The 16,824-nt window shown below is 39.3% G+C and overlaps 1 protein-coding gene across 1 annotated transcript; it reads right to left on the reverse strand.

The window, feature by feature from the left end:
• Positions 1–12,594: 12,594 nt before the first annotated feature.
• On the reverse strand, positions 12,595–16,786 carry LIG4 (DNA ligase 4). The gene is made up of 2 exons (XM_059466796.1): positions 16,751–16,786; positions 12,595–16,222 (listed from the first exon to the last, which is right to left on the reverse strand). The coding sequence occupies exon 2, from the start codon at positions 16,208–16,210 to the stop codon at positions 13,472–13,474; it is 2,739 nt and encodes a 912-aa protein (XP_059322779.1). The 5' UTR covers positions 16,211–16,222; positions 16,751–16,786; the 3' UTR covers positions 12,595–13,471.
• Positions 16,787–16,824: the final 38 nt, after the last annotated feature.

Consider the following 16,824-nt stretch of genomic DNA (forward strand, 5'->3'; position numbering starts at 1 on the left):
AGGTCTCGTAGATGCTAATTAGAAGTCTAAACCCTGCCTAAGGTGTGTTTGTAACAGCTAAATCCTATTTTTGCAAAATGAAGATAACAAAGGGCTTTTATGACAAAGGACTTAGAAAAGAATGATACAAGGTGAAAATTCTCACATAATTGAAGCTACTACAAATTAGGAGGTAAAGGCCAGCCTATGCAAGCTGATTGGTATCTTTCAAACATGCATTTTCTCATTAGTTGCTTCACTCCAGTGGTGCCATAGTTCATACTCTGGTCTTGTTCATTTCTGCACTTGGGAATGCCGACTGATGATTCAAGAACTCTGGATTGAATTCTTCATTTATTTAACCTTTACAGAGCCTAGGTAATTTCAAAAACATAGAGTAATACCTTTTCTTTGTTTTTGTGCTCAGGAAGTTAAAATTATGTTACTTCAGCAGATTTTTTCAGTTATATGTCAGCTAAATTTTCATGTACAAATGTATTCCCTAAGTAGAGTGATTGTGAGACTTTAAATGTCAACCCAGTATTCATAAGGAATCTTTTGTCTGCATTAAGAGCCAGCTGCTGTCAGCGATATTGGGTTACAGAGCACCAGAACAGCCAGCCAAAAAGAAAAGAAAAATGAAGAAATCCAAAGTCATTGCTTGATTTGATTGTTATTCACTTTAAAGTATTTTCATTCAGCTCTGATTGCTGTAGAATTTGTCTGCTTTATGAGTGTCTTTAAAAGGAGACATTGATGTTTTATGCTGTCTTAAGTGCTAACAATCATCACTGCTAATGAACACAGACTCATTAATGTCTAAATCATTCACAGCACAAGGGTGTTTCTTTCCCTCTTGAGTTTGCTTTTCCTGGGACAATTAATTTTTATATTAGCTACTACATCTCTTTCCAATGCCATCCATTAATTTTAGTTTATTCTTTGTATTACAACACTAAGTTTTTCACTGTGAAGGTAGAATTTTTTATTCAGGAGAAGAATTTTTAGACCCACCCCCTGCCCTTCCATAGAAATATACATTTTTATTTAAATTTTTTTTTTTTAATTCTTAAATCTATAACTTACAGCTCTGTTAACTATTCCCTAAATGAAAGCTGATATTATTTTAGTGTCAATAACTTTCACTATGAACCATGAAGGAAACAGATATACGTCTTGAGCACAGAACTATTAAAACTGACAATATTGCACAATGACATTATCAAATAATATGGGAACGAGTTAAAGAAGAAATTGTATCATCATACCTGCCTTTTATATTTGGATCTTATATTTTGGATCCTGAAGAACAAAGCTTTCTTTAAAAAATACTTTTTGATGTCATATTATTGTGGCGATTTCAGGAAAAGCACAGCACTGCCATAGATTTGTACTGAACCATAGCTCTAAAATTTCTAAGGAAGAAAGTTCAGTGTCCTGAGAAAAATGAATACTCTGAAACTGCATTACCAACAACTAATTATGAAATTAATAGTTTTCCTGTAGGGTTGGACAGTGCAGCAACCATTCATCCCACATGCTATCCAGTAACTCTAGTGAAGCACTGGGATACCACCTAAACCAAACAATAAACTAATCACATGGTTTTGTTAGGATTGTCTATTGGTTATAAAATCATTATCTCTATGCTGTGAGCTTGGCAATTATGTAGTTTATTGAACTGAAAGGAACAATCTGTGGAATGTTTTCTCTATTGGTCTCTTTTTCTTGTATTTGGCTCTTTTGTTCAGGTAGAAATTGCCTTCTTCTATTGAGTACTGTCATTTTATATCCATTTGATTTAGATACATTGAATATTCATAAAAATGATGTGATAGCATTGCATTTTTAGTATCTTTCTCACTAAATAAAAATTACAATCAGCATCATATTACAACAGACAGTAACATAGCGGTAGTGTGCTAGGTTCTAAGAGTCCGAATAAACAATGCAAATAAAAAACATGGCATTTGCAAGAGTGGTGTGCATCAGGATATGCATCACACTCTGCAGCAGTGCTGAACATACAGAGTTCTCTGAGCAACAGAACCAGGTGAGAGGGGTTTCAAAGAGTTTTGCAGGTCAGCGATTAGATACTTTGATGCCTAATGAAGTACGAGATTTTCATGTAATTGGGCGTTCCCTGTTCCCTCTTCAGGCGAGCACTAAGCAGCAGACCGGAGCAGGAGAGTGTCACCACCAAAGAAGCTTGTGTTCCTATTTCTGTGCATTGGGTGGATTGACTTCATAAGAAAATGAGAAAACTGGGACAAGTTCTTTTGGCACCTGAAATATTTTCTTTCCCAGATAGGTACACGGACTCTTTCCCTCATAGAGGCCATTACCACCCTCTCTTCTCCCATACTGGAGCTTGGGCTGAGGAGTGGGCAGAGAGAGGGATAATGCTATTTCTTTGTGAAATGTGGATAGAACTGGCCCATTGGTTCAGAAGTTACTATATGTGAATAGACACAGACACAGGCATTCACACTTTGATTGCTCAGTGTTCATTCTTTTCAGGCACCTTGATTGAAAATGTGAAGGGGGGAAGAGAGAACAAGAAAATAATCTGCTTTCCATGTAAAGAGGTCTGACTCCTAACAAGCTGCAATTCCCTTCATTTTGTCTCTGATTTCTCACTTTATGGTTAACAAAATTCTCATGGGGAGGAAAGAAAAGAAAAAAAGCAAATCTCTGGAAAGACAATTTTACTAAACACAGCACTAAATGCATGCAGCTTCTCTCTGAATTCAAAATAAGTGCCTTGCAAGTTCCATTACATACATACATATATATATATATATACACACACACACACATATATATATATGTATATATGTATCTCCTTTATACAACCTTTTCTCCCTCACACACAGGATTTCAGCTGACTGTGTTTCAAGAATCCAAGGCTTACCTCTGGTAGAGAAACATGGCTCAGACTTCTGAGGAAAGAAAAAGCTATGACAACATCTACAGAGTGGAACCATGTGAGATAAGAAAGGTAAAGTTGACAGTGGAGGTAGAATCATTGAAACTCAGTCTGTGAGTGGTTCAAAGATTCTAAAGGAAAAAATGCCAAGGTGGAAAAGAAAGAACTCTGAAGGAAGAAGGAGGTGAAAGAGAACTCACAAAGAGATGAAAGCAAGAGAGCATCAAGGGCCAACCTTGGTGCCTTTACCTGACTCAGGGTCTTCCTGACCTGACCTCATTATTGATCCCTAGCTATCTTGCCCTGGAGTCTCTGAGTATCAAATAGGAAGGGGTGAAGACTAAGCACACTGACACTTAGCCTAGCTCTTTATTAGGTAGCTGACATCTGCATGTGCCAAGCAATGAATAATTGCTATGTACTTTATATCTGCATGTATTATGCTGTCATAGTCTCTTTGCAAATAGCTAAAGGTGTCCAAAGTGTTACAGTTACATCAACTGGGTACATCAAACCCAGCCATGCTGAGTTTCTCTGTGTCACTGTCATACTTTCTGAAAAAACCCTTTGCCCAGGATTTTCTCCTGGAAAGCTGAGAAGCCTCAGAGAAAAAGGAAAACAAATTCTTATCTCATTTGCTTCTCCTGTGTGGTGCTCACATGTGGAATGTATTTGGAGGTTGTTTATCCAACAAGAGGTTGTCTCATTGGTTTCATGTGAATTGTTTTGACTAATTGGCCAATCAGGGTCAAGCTGTGTCAAGGCTCTGGAAAGAGTCACAAGTTTTCATTATTATCTTTTCAGCCTTCTGTCTGTATCCTTTCTGTATTCTTTAATATAATATACTATCTTAAAATAATAAATTATGCTTCTGAGAACATGGAGTCAGATTCATCATTCCTTCCTGCCACAAGGGACCTCACAAATACAATATCTCTGGATGCCACCAAAACCCAAACAGACCAAAAGCAATTGGTGGCAGAGCTTGGACAGAGAGAAAATTTTGAGGTATAACTTCTAAGAGGAAAGGAGTTAAATGATCTGCGCTCTTCACTGCATGGTCTGGACTTTGAAATCTGGCTATTGAAGGGGAAGGTCTAATTGTAATTGCTCCATATGGTAATATGTGGCTTACTAATGACCTGGAATGCAGGGCTAGAAGGCATAACTGCAAGAAAGGGTTAACCCATCTGGAGGCAGGAATGCCAGGGAATTCTTGCAAGGGAATAAAGGTTCTCTGAGTGATGAGTTGAGAAACAACCTCAGCATTGCCTTATAAACTATCCTGGAATGGGAATATTCAGGGGCGCAAGCTTAGGGACAACCTTTGGACAGCAGAGCTGGGCTGGGGGACAGACCCACAGCTGGGCTATGGTGCTACAGGCAACCACTATCAGGACTAGTGCTGATGAAAGATTTCATAAGGAAGCTGCTTATGACACATCTATGGAGACTCCATGTAGAACCGCCTATACTGGTGGAACTCTGGCCAATGCATTATTCATTAACTCTTTTATATTTAAGCACACCTATGTGTTTAATTGAACTTTAGAGGTACCATCAAATTTCCTCAACACCGTACATATCCCATTTTCAGACTGCAGCCCTGTACCTTTTAACATTTCCTAATCAATATGGTAGCTGATCGGTAAGCTATTTCCCCAAAATGGAAACTGTGACCTGACACTTTGGAAATATATATGTGTTTTTAATCAGCAGAAGAACTGTGGTATATGAAGTCTCTCTCTTTTAATTGGAGACTTTACTGGAAATACAGTATTCACATCAGCCCAAGACTTCTCATTGCATCCTGTGGGCCAATGGCTGGGGCATTTATATGGATTACTGTATCAGTTCCTATCATGATTTCTCTATGATGTCAAACAAATAAACAGCTTTGAGAGCAGGGGCTGAAACTTCCCATGACAAATACTTCATTCATCAATCGAGGTTAAAAAGCCATTCAAAACTCTGGATGTTTATCAGTCCTTTTCAAAGAATAGTTTATGTTCACCCAGCTTTAGGAAGAATTCGGGCTCTGTGCCAGCCTGGCTTTAGATATCTAAATTTGTAGGGAAAAAAAGAATGAAGTAAGTTTATTTCTGTTAATGAGATTTTTCTTTGCACTTAACATTGTGTTAAGATCTAATTATTAAAATTATTAGAGAGATGCCACTGCCTGAAGTAAGGTGCAAATGAGACCATATGCTGAAGTCAATAGTACAGATTTTTATTTAACAGTAATTGTGAGGTAGAGAGATAGATAGACATATAGATAGAAAGAAATAGGAAAAAGAAAGAGAAAGAATAAGAGTAGAAAGGTGTATAGTCACACCATGTTGGGTCCTGCCACAAGACTTGATTGTTGCAACTTCAGAGTCTGTCAGTCAAATCAATGGTCACTGTCTAGATCCATCGGGGTGGGGGAAATCCACAAAATAGCATCCACTGGGTTTAAATGTGCCCCATTCAGGTGGGAATGCCCAGGTACCTTCCCTGGGGCATGAAGGTAGGATTTCTTCATGCAGTTTCACACTGAAGGGTATAATGCACAGAAGGGATCATGGCACACTTCAGGAGTTTTTGGTGGTTTAAGACCTTACAGCTGCCTCTCAGGTCATCACAGCTGTGTCAACAATAAACCATCAGAAGGGGAAAATACCTTCAGAGTACTCATGAATCTCCAGATACTTTCCCAGAGGGGAGTTTTCACACCAGAGCCATTATGTAAAGGAGGACACTGGCATGATACAAAGCACTGTCCTGCCTCATGGGATTTGCCTCTTAGCAGCCTTCTCTTCATCTTGTTCAAGGCCCAGCTTTAGCCTCCTGTGATGAGTGTGCACTGCTCTCTGCACCTGGGAAGTTAAGAGGTTGATTTTTGAGTCATTAACCAACCCAGTCTCTCACACAGTGTTTCACCTAGTTTGTGGGGCTTCTAGAGGTCCCTTTGTATAATGGTCCATTAGTCAGAGAATCAGGCAGCCAGATGTTTCTGTACAATGCAGCAGTAGCATGGTCCTCCCATTTCTGGAAAACACTCAAATCACAGACTGTAAATAAACTAGGTGGAATATTCAGAAGGGTGAAAGCTCTTTTAACTGTTCTCCTAAAACATGGATCATGAGTGATTAATAACATCAAGGGGGAAAAGAGGTATGAAGAGTCAAAGGGAATCAGATTTCACTTTTACAGATGTCTGTGGGACAGATCAAGACAGGATTTCTACCTTTGAATTTCTGGGGTATATGCTGACCATTTTACAAAGAAGAACTCCTGAGAAGAGGACCCACTTTACCTTAGAAAATCTTCACAGGGCACCAGGCTTACAGCTGCAGTGAGCAGGCTGGGACACAAAAATTATTGATCTGCATGATAGCATGGAAGTGACGGAAGTTTTTGTACAATTAACTGGAGAAAGGCAGACCTCATTTCTCTCTGCAGATCTCCAGAGGCTGTTTAGCAAATCCAAGCAGTTCTGCTTTGAAGCTAGATGTGTTGATGGGTCAACATTTAAGTTAGAAGGATATATTTGCAAAACTTATTTCTTATCTTTGATCATCTTGAACCTGCTCACAGTATATTGATGTCTGTAAAACAGGCAGTCCAGCCTATTCTCTCCAGTACAGAGAAATTATTTCATACCATTTTCTGCACAGCACATACTGCTTAATGCCGGTGCATAAACTTCTTTATTCGCATTTAACTAAGTTCCAAGTCATCCTGATAAATGTATTAATTGATATAGCTTCTCTCTCTCTTTCAACAGCATTTAAAACAAGACTTAGCACAGGATTCTGCAGGGTGTAACCCCACCTAAAAGAAGTAAAGGATAGAAGGGAGGCTGGGGTTGGAGGTGGTTTGGTGTGGAGGGGGAAATTAGGCTGACTAATAATGCAAAGGCTGTTCCTGCTTCAAGTTATCTATGCTGGCCACCTGCCTAACTATTTATTTCCTGCCAATGTTTGATTGCCTGTGCTGATCTTTGGGGAACTGTTATTGTGTGAATGCTGCTAAATGATTTTAATCTTTATTTTAATTCCTGTAAGCTTTTAATATAATTGTAAAAGATAATATGTGATTTGTGTGTTGTCTGATTGCTAAAACCTTTGTGCAATAATAAATGAATATTGAAATTCCCTATGGAAATTCTGGAATATAGCCAAAGGGCAGATAAGTGTGGGTGAAGGCTTAAGTAAACAGCAGCAAAGTCTTGCCACTGCCCTTGCAGGAGACAGAACACTTTGGTTACATGGACATAGCACTCTTTATCTCTCCTCAGCCTGTGTAACAGGCAGCTGTGGTCTGTTCTCTTGGCCTCCGTGCACTCATTCTGTTTTGAAGTTACCTATAACTGCTTGGCCAATCGTGAACACTTGTCCTCCCACAAGCTCAAATTCCCACAGCAGAGCTGTGCTTGTGCTCAGGGACCACAAAACCCAGCCACCTTCCCATGTTTCTTGTCTGCTCCTGAACATAATCCAGGGTGTATAATGTATTTTCCATGGTCTCAAGGCACTCCTTCATGCCAGATGCTCAACTCAGACTGAATTCCTCATCCTGACTAGACAGATCACTGGCACAGGCCTGCCGTGTCCATAACGTTGTCCAGCTTGGTCTGGGCCAAATAATATTCTCCAAAATAGTGATGCAAGCAACAGATAGGATGGTCTGACCAGTGCTAAGGGCACAGCTTTTTATGGCCAGACTATTTTAAGAAATGAGAATTTTGGTATATGAATGAGAAATAGCTGGTGGTGGTTGACAGTAGAGTTTGAAGAACTGGAACTGGGAACCATTTCTGTTTAGTGGAGGCAGCAGAATGCAAGAAATGGTCTGTGCTGAATCCTGGGATTTTCTTGTTTCTACTGACCAAGAAAAACTTCCACAGTCCATTTTCTGAATGGGGAGGAAGAGGTCTGTGTGTAAGGAGCAGTCATGCCAGCAACTCTATGCAGGTGTGTTAGCCTTGGGCATTCTATAGGTATGAATTCTGCAACACCATCACAAACTCTTGTTTGTGATGGTGTTGCACAAACTCACCTTCCCAACCACTTCTGGAATCTCTAAAAATATTCCTCAGCATTGCAAAAGATGAAGGCATAATAAAAGTTGCATGCATATAGAGTGTATATATATATATGTGTGCACATTTACACATGTTCTGGCAGGTTTTGGTTACTCTGAATTAGAAATCCCCCTTCCCTCCATGCAATTCCTGGAGCTCACATGCTGGACAGACAAACATGCAGTTGCAGAAGTCCAGAGTAGGGTCACGACTGAGCCACAGTCCATGCCTGGGCAGCAGCCAAAATATGGGCCAAAGGTTCAGCACCCCGAATAAACCACAGAATTGTGTAAGACTGACCAGAATTCATAAACAAAGACAACCCAGGGCAAAGCATGTAATTCTAAAAGCATTTTGCACTGAGACCAAATTGGAAAACATTTTGGAAAGGTTGAATCAGCCATGTCTTCCAAAAACACAGGTCAGGAAGGCAGGTTATCCAAAACAAATACAGCAGAATATTTCTCCTGTACCATTACATATTAAGGCCCAGGTCTATTCCTAGTGGTAAAATGTTTCTTTATATCTCCCAGTCACTAAAAAAAGTTAAATATTTCAGTCTTAAAAATTTAAATATTATCTGTGCTCCACTTAGATGCCTTTACTGAGCGTCTGCCAGGAATCTGTATGAGATCTGTATGCAGCAGTTGTTCTGTTCATACAGCTCTTCATCACCAAGTATAAGAATTTAAATAATTGATCTAGAAAAAAATTATTCTCAAGTTACCACATAATTCAGAGGGGGGAAAAGAGTAAAATTGGGGGGGGTTTACTGTCTTTTATTTATTAACTTTGTTAATGTTGTTAATGCATGTGACCTCACAGCTCTGCATTGGTTGCTGCTATAGCAGTGTCAGGCAGTCTACTCCCAGCACCTGCTGTGTTTCAGTTACAGAGAGATGTAATCAGCAAAACTGGCTATCCTGTTTATTTCTCTTTTCTTCATACAACCATGTTCAGACACCTGAACAATGTGATACCTATCATGTTCATATTTACTTCTGCCTTGAATAATCTTTTTTTATTACTGTAACAGCACTCAGAGATCTTAAGTAAAATATTTTTTAAACAAAAAACACAAAATAACCATAAAAACCAACAAACAAACAAAAACAACAACAAAACAAAAACCCAAACAAACAAAAACCAACCCAACAAAACCCCAAATCCAGATGTATGTAACTATGTTTGCTATAATTATATGTGAACATGTTTACAGGGCAGAGTGTAGCATAACAGAGAGGTATGCGAACTAACTTTAAACTGTATGTACAAATTCATTCCACTTTGGCAGCACACAGGTCTGACATATAAAATCTGTAATACACTAGTCAAAAGAGGCAAAATCAAGAGAGAAGCTGTGGGAAACCAAGAAGGAAAAAATGCAACCACAAAAACTTAGTGAGACTAGCTGTGTTACACATCTATTTGCTGTCTTTTACTTGAATACATGTATTTATGCACCAACAGGAACTCCTATCCAACTGCCTTTGACCAGACATTGCATTGACTGCAGGTGTAAGATATGCAGGCTAAAAACACAGATTTCAGAGAACATGTTGCCTCTGCTTGCTGCTGTTGCTGCCAAAGCAAAGTCTGCTGAGGCTAAAGCATATTAGCTGCAGGAGGAAGCTTCCATCTGCAAGAACGTGGAGAAATCCTCCCTCCTCCTTGGATCTGTAGTGTTTATGTTTGTAAAGTCTACCATCACAAGAAAGTAGCTGTTACTTTAGCACCCCCAAATCAAGACTGGGCAATCAGATGAAAGCGGTTAAATTACTGGAGCCTGTTTTCACTTTCACAATTGGTACGTTTATATATCACCTCAAACTGAACACCAGCTTTTCTGTCCTTTAAGATATGGCTAGTATTTAAACATTTATACACAGCACTTAGAGAGTTCTTTCCACTGCTCAGGAGACTGAACAACCTTGATGTTCATCGTAACTCAGTTTGGTTTATGCTTTGGGTTTTCTTGGTTTGCTTTGTTTTTTCCTCCAGTTTAATGTGCAGCTTTAAAAGTCATGCTGATAAAGAGAGTTAGCTATACTTATATCTGTTGTCCTGCAAATTAAAAAAAAAAAATTAAATTTTCAATGTATATTGCACTTGACACTTTGACCATCCACAAGACACCCAAAATCAGAATGAGAAACTTAGTTCAGAGCTGATTCACAGAACAATTGAGGCTGGATGGCACCTCTTGAGATCATCTAGTCAAACACTGTCCAGCTGAAGGGTCAGGTAGAGCAACTTGTAGTTGATTGTACATTGAATATCACCAAGAATGGAGATTCCACAACCCCTCTGAGTAACCTGTTCCTGTGTTTCACCACCCTTACAGTAAGAATTTTCCTAGTTTTAAGCAAAAGTTCCTGTTCCATTTTGTGCTCATTGATTCTTGTCTTGTACCTCAGCTGCTGATGACAACTCTTCAAGCATTTCAACCAGCTTTCAGTCCACTTCCCTGTCCATTCATCTATCCCATATTAGCTGTCTATGAAAATACCACAGAAAAGTGTCAGAAGGCTTCCAAAGGCTGAAAAAACATCTAGAGCTCTACTTTTCTCCATCAAGCTGGTCTTGTACTATAACAAAACACAAAACACCAGAGAAATTATAAAAATTTCAATTAGAACCACAAGGACTTCTATAAAAAATGAAACAAAACAACCTTCTACCTGAATCTATTTCAAAAGGTTAATTTGAACTTCATAAAAGCTTTAGAAATACCATAGTTAAGTTATTTTAACAAGTACAACCCTATACAGAACCAGACTATGTGAATTCATTCTATTCTGGGAAAGACTGAGGATAAAATAATGGAATACGCAACCCCTCACACCATACCCGCTCATTTCGTGTTTTACAATCCTTTTTTTTTTTACCCCTGATATTTTATTTCTGGCAACTTTAGTCTTGGAAAATGTATTTTACTTTATGTACAACAGGGAGAAAATGAACTGTGGTTTCATAGCTTTACATAGTTCCTCTACCTGTAATATTAACAGAATAATAGATCTAAATATATTTTGTCACTAATCTAGTGACAATTATAGATGTTGAAACATTCTTATTACATCAGTTTTCAAATACAATCACATATGCTGTGAACATTAATGCCTGCAGTTTGAGCTTAAATTCAACTCCCTTATATGTTCTCTCAAGATAATCGTCCCCAAAATTACATAGAAAGAAAATCTACATCTGTTAAAAACATCCAAATACAATGCTAAATATATTTTTCCTAAAAGAAAATAATTTTTAGGTTGATGCCTTTTAATTTCCTTGCTTCCAGAAAGGAACATGGAGAAACATTATACCTACAAGCTCCTTCACTGTTAGGTTTGTATAAGTCAAACATACAGAGTTCTCTCATTCCTATCCCCTTACAGCAAAAAAAATAGTTCCATAAAATTTTACAGGCCCATCTACTGCTTTGTGGTCCAACAGCTGTTACCAGCTGGAGATGCTTTATGCTCAGTTGAACTATGTTAAAAGGCATTTCCCTAGTCACCTTCAAACAAACCTTTTTTAATCTTTTCATGACGTTTTATAACTCCAAGTCCTTCTTTTGAAAGAATTCAAGTTGCAATTATATATAGATTGAAAAGATTAAATGGCCTTTGATTGTATTTTAACAGAAAGAGTGACACAAAATATTGCAAAAACCCAAGCAAGCTACAGAGCTTTTTAAAATCTCTCACCAGATTATTGCGATGCCATAAACAGAATAGTACATCTTACCTGTTATTTACTAGAGCTGACAGATTTTGACTGATTTCACCTGTAAAGTGGATCTTCTGCTTTTCAAGGATATTAATACAGACTCTTAAAACATATAGATGTACTCTTTCAGAAATGAGTAACTGGAAATTGAGCAAAGGGAACCACATAGTTTTTAAGTGTTTCACCATACAGATGTACTACAGGAAAAAGGGGACAAGCTTTCCACAATTTTTTAATTTGCTTCTAGAAAGGAGGTCACATCCAAACTTCAGGGGAACAAAAGAAAGGTGAGGATTTCTGTAACAAGAGAGAGGCCAGGCTTTCCTTCATTCATTCAAATCCCTGTTGGGTCAAGGGGTGCAACTGGGCTGCTCCACGAGGGAAAGCATGCTGAGGGAACAGCAAGGCAGGCACAAGGCAGCATCCTCGCCAACAAAAACCATGTCCCACCACACCAGCCCCACTCAGAAAAAGAGCAAAGCAGGCCTGGTGATGGGAAATTTGTGGACAGTGACTAATACATTTTACCTATTAAGTGTATTTCAGATAATAAGGGATATCAATACAATTCCAATTAACCAATATTTCAATACTTCCATTAAACATTTTATATAACAATTCCCATTACAGGAACTTTCGCATTGAACAGTTCTCATTACAGGAACTTTGCATGAACCACAGAAAGCATAGAAGAAAGTGGTCAGCAAAAACTGACTCTGTGTGGTCTGCCTAACTTAATTTCTGTTTGATACCAATGCTGACATGACAAGAAACAAGGCCTCAACCTTTCTCCCCTCAAACATAATGCATTAATTATCTAACAGTAAAATAAGAAATCAAGTTTTGTGCTTTTCAAAAGTGACTGCTTACTAACAATAAATACCAGGCAGACTTTAAAAATAGATTTTATTTAGTAATTGGAAAAATATACATTGAACTGGATATTTGGAAATTAATCCTACAATAACTTAAGAAGCATTTTTAAAAGATAATCTGATGGTTAATTGTAAAAGCCTAGTCCTGTCACAATTCACACGTAAACTGTAACAAGCACAGGAGGTTATTACAATTTTTAAGTAATTGATTTACATTTCATACATATATAGGTCATTATTAATTCATTATCAGCTCAATGAAAAGTTTCAGTTCTTTTGTACAAAGGCTATTTACACAAAGAAACATGGAATCTACACAATATCCTAAAATCAAAGTGCTTCTGAGGCTGTGTGGCGCTTAATGCTAAAACCAATGTAAGCAAATTAAAGTAGTCCAGATGAAGTTTATAAATTACTGAATTCTCTGGCATAGGGAATACATACAAAACCAGTCCAGAAAACATGAATGTGATTGCAAATCGATAGCAAACAATAAACAGCAGAATCTCCATAAAATAATAATTATAAATTATTATAAATTATTGTCTCCATTTTGAAGAATGGAGGCAAGCATTATTAAAGCTAAAACAAACTAGCCAGTTTCAAACATATTTTATTTATGTAAAATTTTAGATCTCTCCTGAGACCTGTTTGTGGATTAAAAGGCTTAAATTATTTATCTTGTGGTGGTTTTTTTCCCTCCAACATACCGTTTAGCATCCTCTTGCTTCCGCAACAGTAAAATTAAAAGCCTTCCTCTGATTTCAGCAATTCAGTGTTATTCTTTAGCCAGAGCCAGCTTTAAATATACACAAAAACACACAAAAAATTTAGTACAACCTCACAAAATCTGAGTCCAATTGTGCCTTTGCTCCAATCTTAAAAACTGCTTTAAATTACGTACTGATTTTCATTCTTTGCAACTCCTTCCTCCACTGAGTGTGTCACCCACAGCTCGGATACAATTTTAAATTTTTTCCCAAATGTTCTCCTGAGTGCTTTCATCTCTTCTACCCGTGAACAATCTTCTCCCACAACAACATGGGAGACACCCTCTTCAAGGTGAGAAACTACTTTTGCACCATAAAAACGGAGTTCCAAAGCTCTAATTGAAAGTGTAGTTCCAGGGATTTTGCTTTGGGGCTCATTAACAACAGCATAACAGTCCACATAAATAGTGCTTCCTCTGAATATACCAAGCTGACAACTGCTACACCAATAACGTTCTTCTAGCTCTGCAATCAAGTCCAGAGGCATTGCCTTATTGTCTTTCATTCTTGAGAACACTTCCTTGAGCTGCACAACATCTGTGTTTGCTGTGTAGCTGTCTCCATAACAATCATACTCACGAGCAAAATGTTCTTTTGTGTCAGGAGACATGTGAATCATAAAGGCTGGTTGCCAAGGCACCAGCATTTTGGTTTGAAAACACTGAAGGAGCCACTCTGCCCTCACCACATCGTATTTGTTGGAAGCAATGATGTTTTTCACTCTGACATTCTCAGCTCCTACAATGACACAGTAAGTCTCCGGCCCCGGATTTTGTACCACACTGCCACCACATTGGGCTATTCTGCTTTCCAGCTCAGACTTTGAGTATTTTCCCATTCCTGTTATAACACAAAACTCAACATCTTCAAATATATTTGAAACCTTGCTTACACTAGAAAGATCAGGAGCTTTAAATTGCTCAGCTATTCCAATTACTTTCCTCACCTTTGAAACAGTTTTCCTTTTTTTCTCATGTGGCTCATCATACTCATCTATATGAAGGTGCTTAGATGCCAGCTTTCCTTGTGCTTTGCTTCTGAGGTCTTCTAGCATGTCTGAAGTCATGCACTCATACCATTCTTTGTCTTCCCTTATCTTCTCAATTCGGGGGAATCTCAAAGTACAGTCGGTTTTATACATATCACTGTCAACAATCTCAGCTGCCTTGATCTGAACTATGACAGAGTTGCAAGGTTCAATGTACATTTCAGGTTTTTCAGCTCCACACAAAATGTTACCAGGAGGGTCCTTCCTATGGTAGGGCTTCCAGTGTTTAGCCAGTTTCAAGCCTAGATCATACAACTCTTTCATGGTATAGCCAGAGCCAACACGACAAATGGAGTGGAAAATGGTTGGCTTTTCATTCGGAGGCGGCGTCTCTGCAACAGCACATAGGAAATGAGACATCATTCCACCACGAGACCCCTTCCCCCAGTAACCACCAACAATTAAAAGGTCCAGCTCATCCATCAGTCCATTGACATATTCTGGCTTGATTTTTAACCAGCCTTCCCCACGTTTGTCAGGCTTGTACGTGGACATGGGATCTTTCACCATAATTCCTTCCTCTCTGTTATCTATGGCTTCATTTAAAGCATCAATTACTTCTTTTCTTGTTCTGGCACTTCTCTTAAGGACAACATGTATCCTGCCCTTCACCGGGGTAAATACACTACTTAAGATTTCATATCTTTTGCTGAGTACTTCATGCCCCAACTTCTGATCATTAACCATCAATACATCAAATACACAGAAGCAGGTCTGCAGATCAGAGTCCTCCACCATTCTTTTTATGTCAAATTTGTTTCCTTTTTGCATAAAAGTTTGTGCCTCGGGATTGTAAGCCATCATTTCACCATCAAGAATGCAATTTTGTATATTGCTCTTAAATACATTATGAATAAATGGCGTTAATGACCCTTCAAGGGGTGAAGCACCAAACTGCTGGGTATAGTCAAACCCATTTCGGGAAAAATACTTGTACACATCCCCATCTTTGTGCATCTGCATACGTTCACCATCCAGCTTAGTTTCTATGTAGAATGTCTGGTTACTCATTTGTTTCTCAATTTGTTGGACATCTGCAATAGCAGCAAGCATTGGTTTAAAGGCAGAAAACAACATGATAGAAACATCACTAAGTGAGACAGAGGGATCATGCAGTTGTCTGCAAACTTTTTCCAAATCAGTAGTAACATTGTGCAATTCAGCAGCATCAGGATGAAAAATTGAAAATATAGTTTGCTGACTAACACCAAGCTTTAGATCCTTTATAATCATTCGGATAAGCCATTTTTGTTCTAGTGCTGTGCTCTGGGTAATTAACTGCAGAAGACTTTTCTTTAACTGACCCTTGTTTTTAGCAGCATTATTATTAGCAATTGCATCTAAATGTTCATTGACTTGTTCTATTGTCAGTCTGCCTTGTTTTGGGCTCCTAGGTTTTAGCACAAAGTAGGCGATCATTGCAAAATCTCCAGCATCTCCACGTGAGCCCGTAGGCGTTCTGTAATTTAAAAGCTTTGCAGCATCTTTTCCATCTTTTGGTAAACTAAGCAGTTCAATATAGAGCTTTGCAAGCATAGTTTCTTTAATTCCATATGCCATCCTTTCTCTTTCCAACTGTGGGAGAATAAGCCGCATAGCTGGGTAAAAGGAATCTGTGACATCTTTCTCTTTTTGATGGAGTGCATCATGGAATTTCCTCCAGGAATCCAGAAAATCCTTGAAATACTTGGTTTTCTCTGGACGAGTTTTGGACTTCTGTATTCGCTCCAGAGTAGAGCAGAGATCTGCAAAAGGCACGTGAGAGGCCACCGTTTTTTTAGGAGGAGGCTGTGAAACAGGTGCGGAAGCCATCAGTCTGTTTTTCTGGGAACGAAACAAAATTATGTATTTGTAACAAAACAGCAGGTTGTTCTGTCTAAAAAAAAACCCCATATCTAATTAGGATTTATGTTTTTTCTAATTTTTCTACCTAAGATCTAACCACTATCTTAAAGGTCGCCAGCTGATTCCTCATTTAAGGGTCAAACTCAGCGGCGAGGCTGCGACACTGAAACACCGGCATCACCAAGACTTTGGTCTGCACGGCAGGAGAAGGCACCGCGCTCCCCTCCCGCTGCTGCCCAGGCGGGACCTTTCAGTGCCAGGTGATTTCCTCCTCCACCTTCCCCGAGAACGCAGCCGGCCCCCGACACCACCCGCCTCGGCCTCTGTGCCCCGGCCGCTCGGTGCGGGCGGAGGGAGCGGTGTCCGGACAGGCCCCACACGGCCCGGCACAGCGCTGCCATGGCCACAGCGCGGGGGGAACGGGCACCGCCCGCTCCGCACGGGCCCACACAGCCGGGGCATGGAGGAACGGCCACCCCGGGCAGACTCACGGGGAGCCGCGGCTACCTGCGGAGGCGGGCTGACAACCGGCTGCCCAGCGCCCGGAAGAGGAGGGCCAGCCCGGTGACGCCGCGCTCCTC

This window comes from Ammospiza nelsoni, chromosome 2, assembly GCF_027579445.1.
Source record: "Ammospiza nelsoni isolate bAmmNel1 chromosome 2, bAmmNel1.pri, whole genome shotgun sequence".
Taxonomy (NCBI): domain Eukaryota; kingdom Metazoa; phylum Chordata; class Aves; order Passeriformes; family Passerellidae; genus Ammospiza; species Ammospiza nelsoni.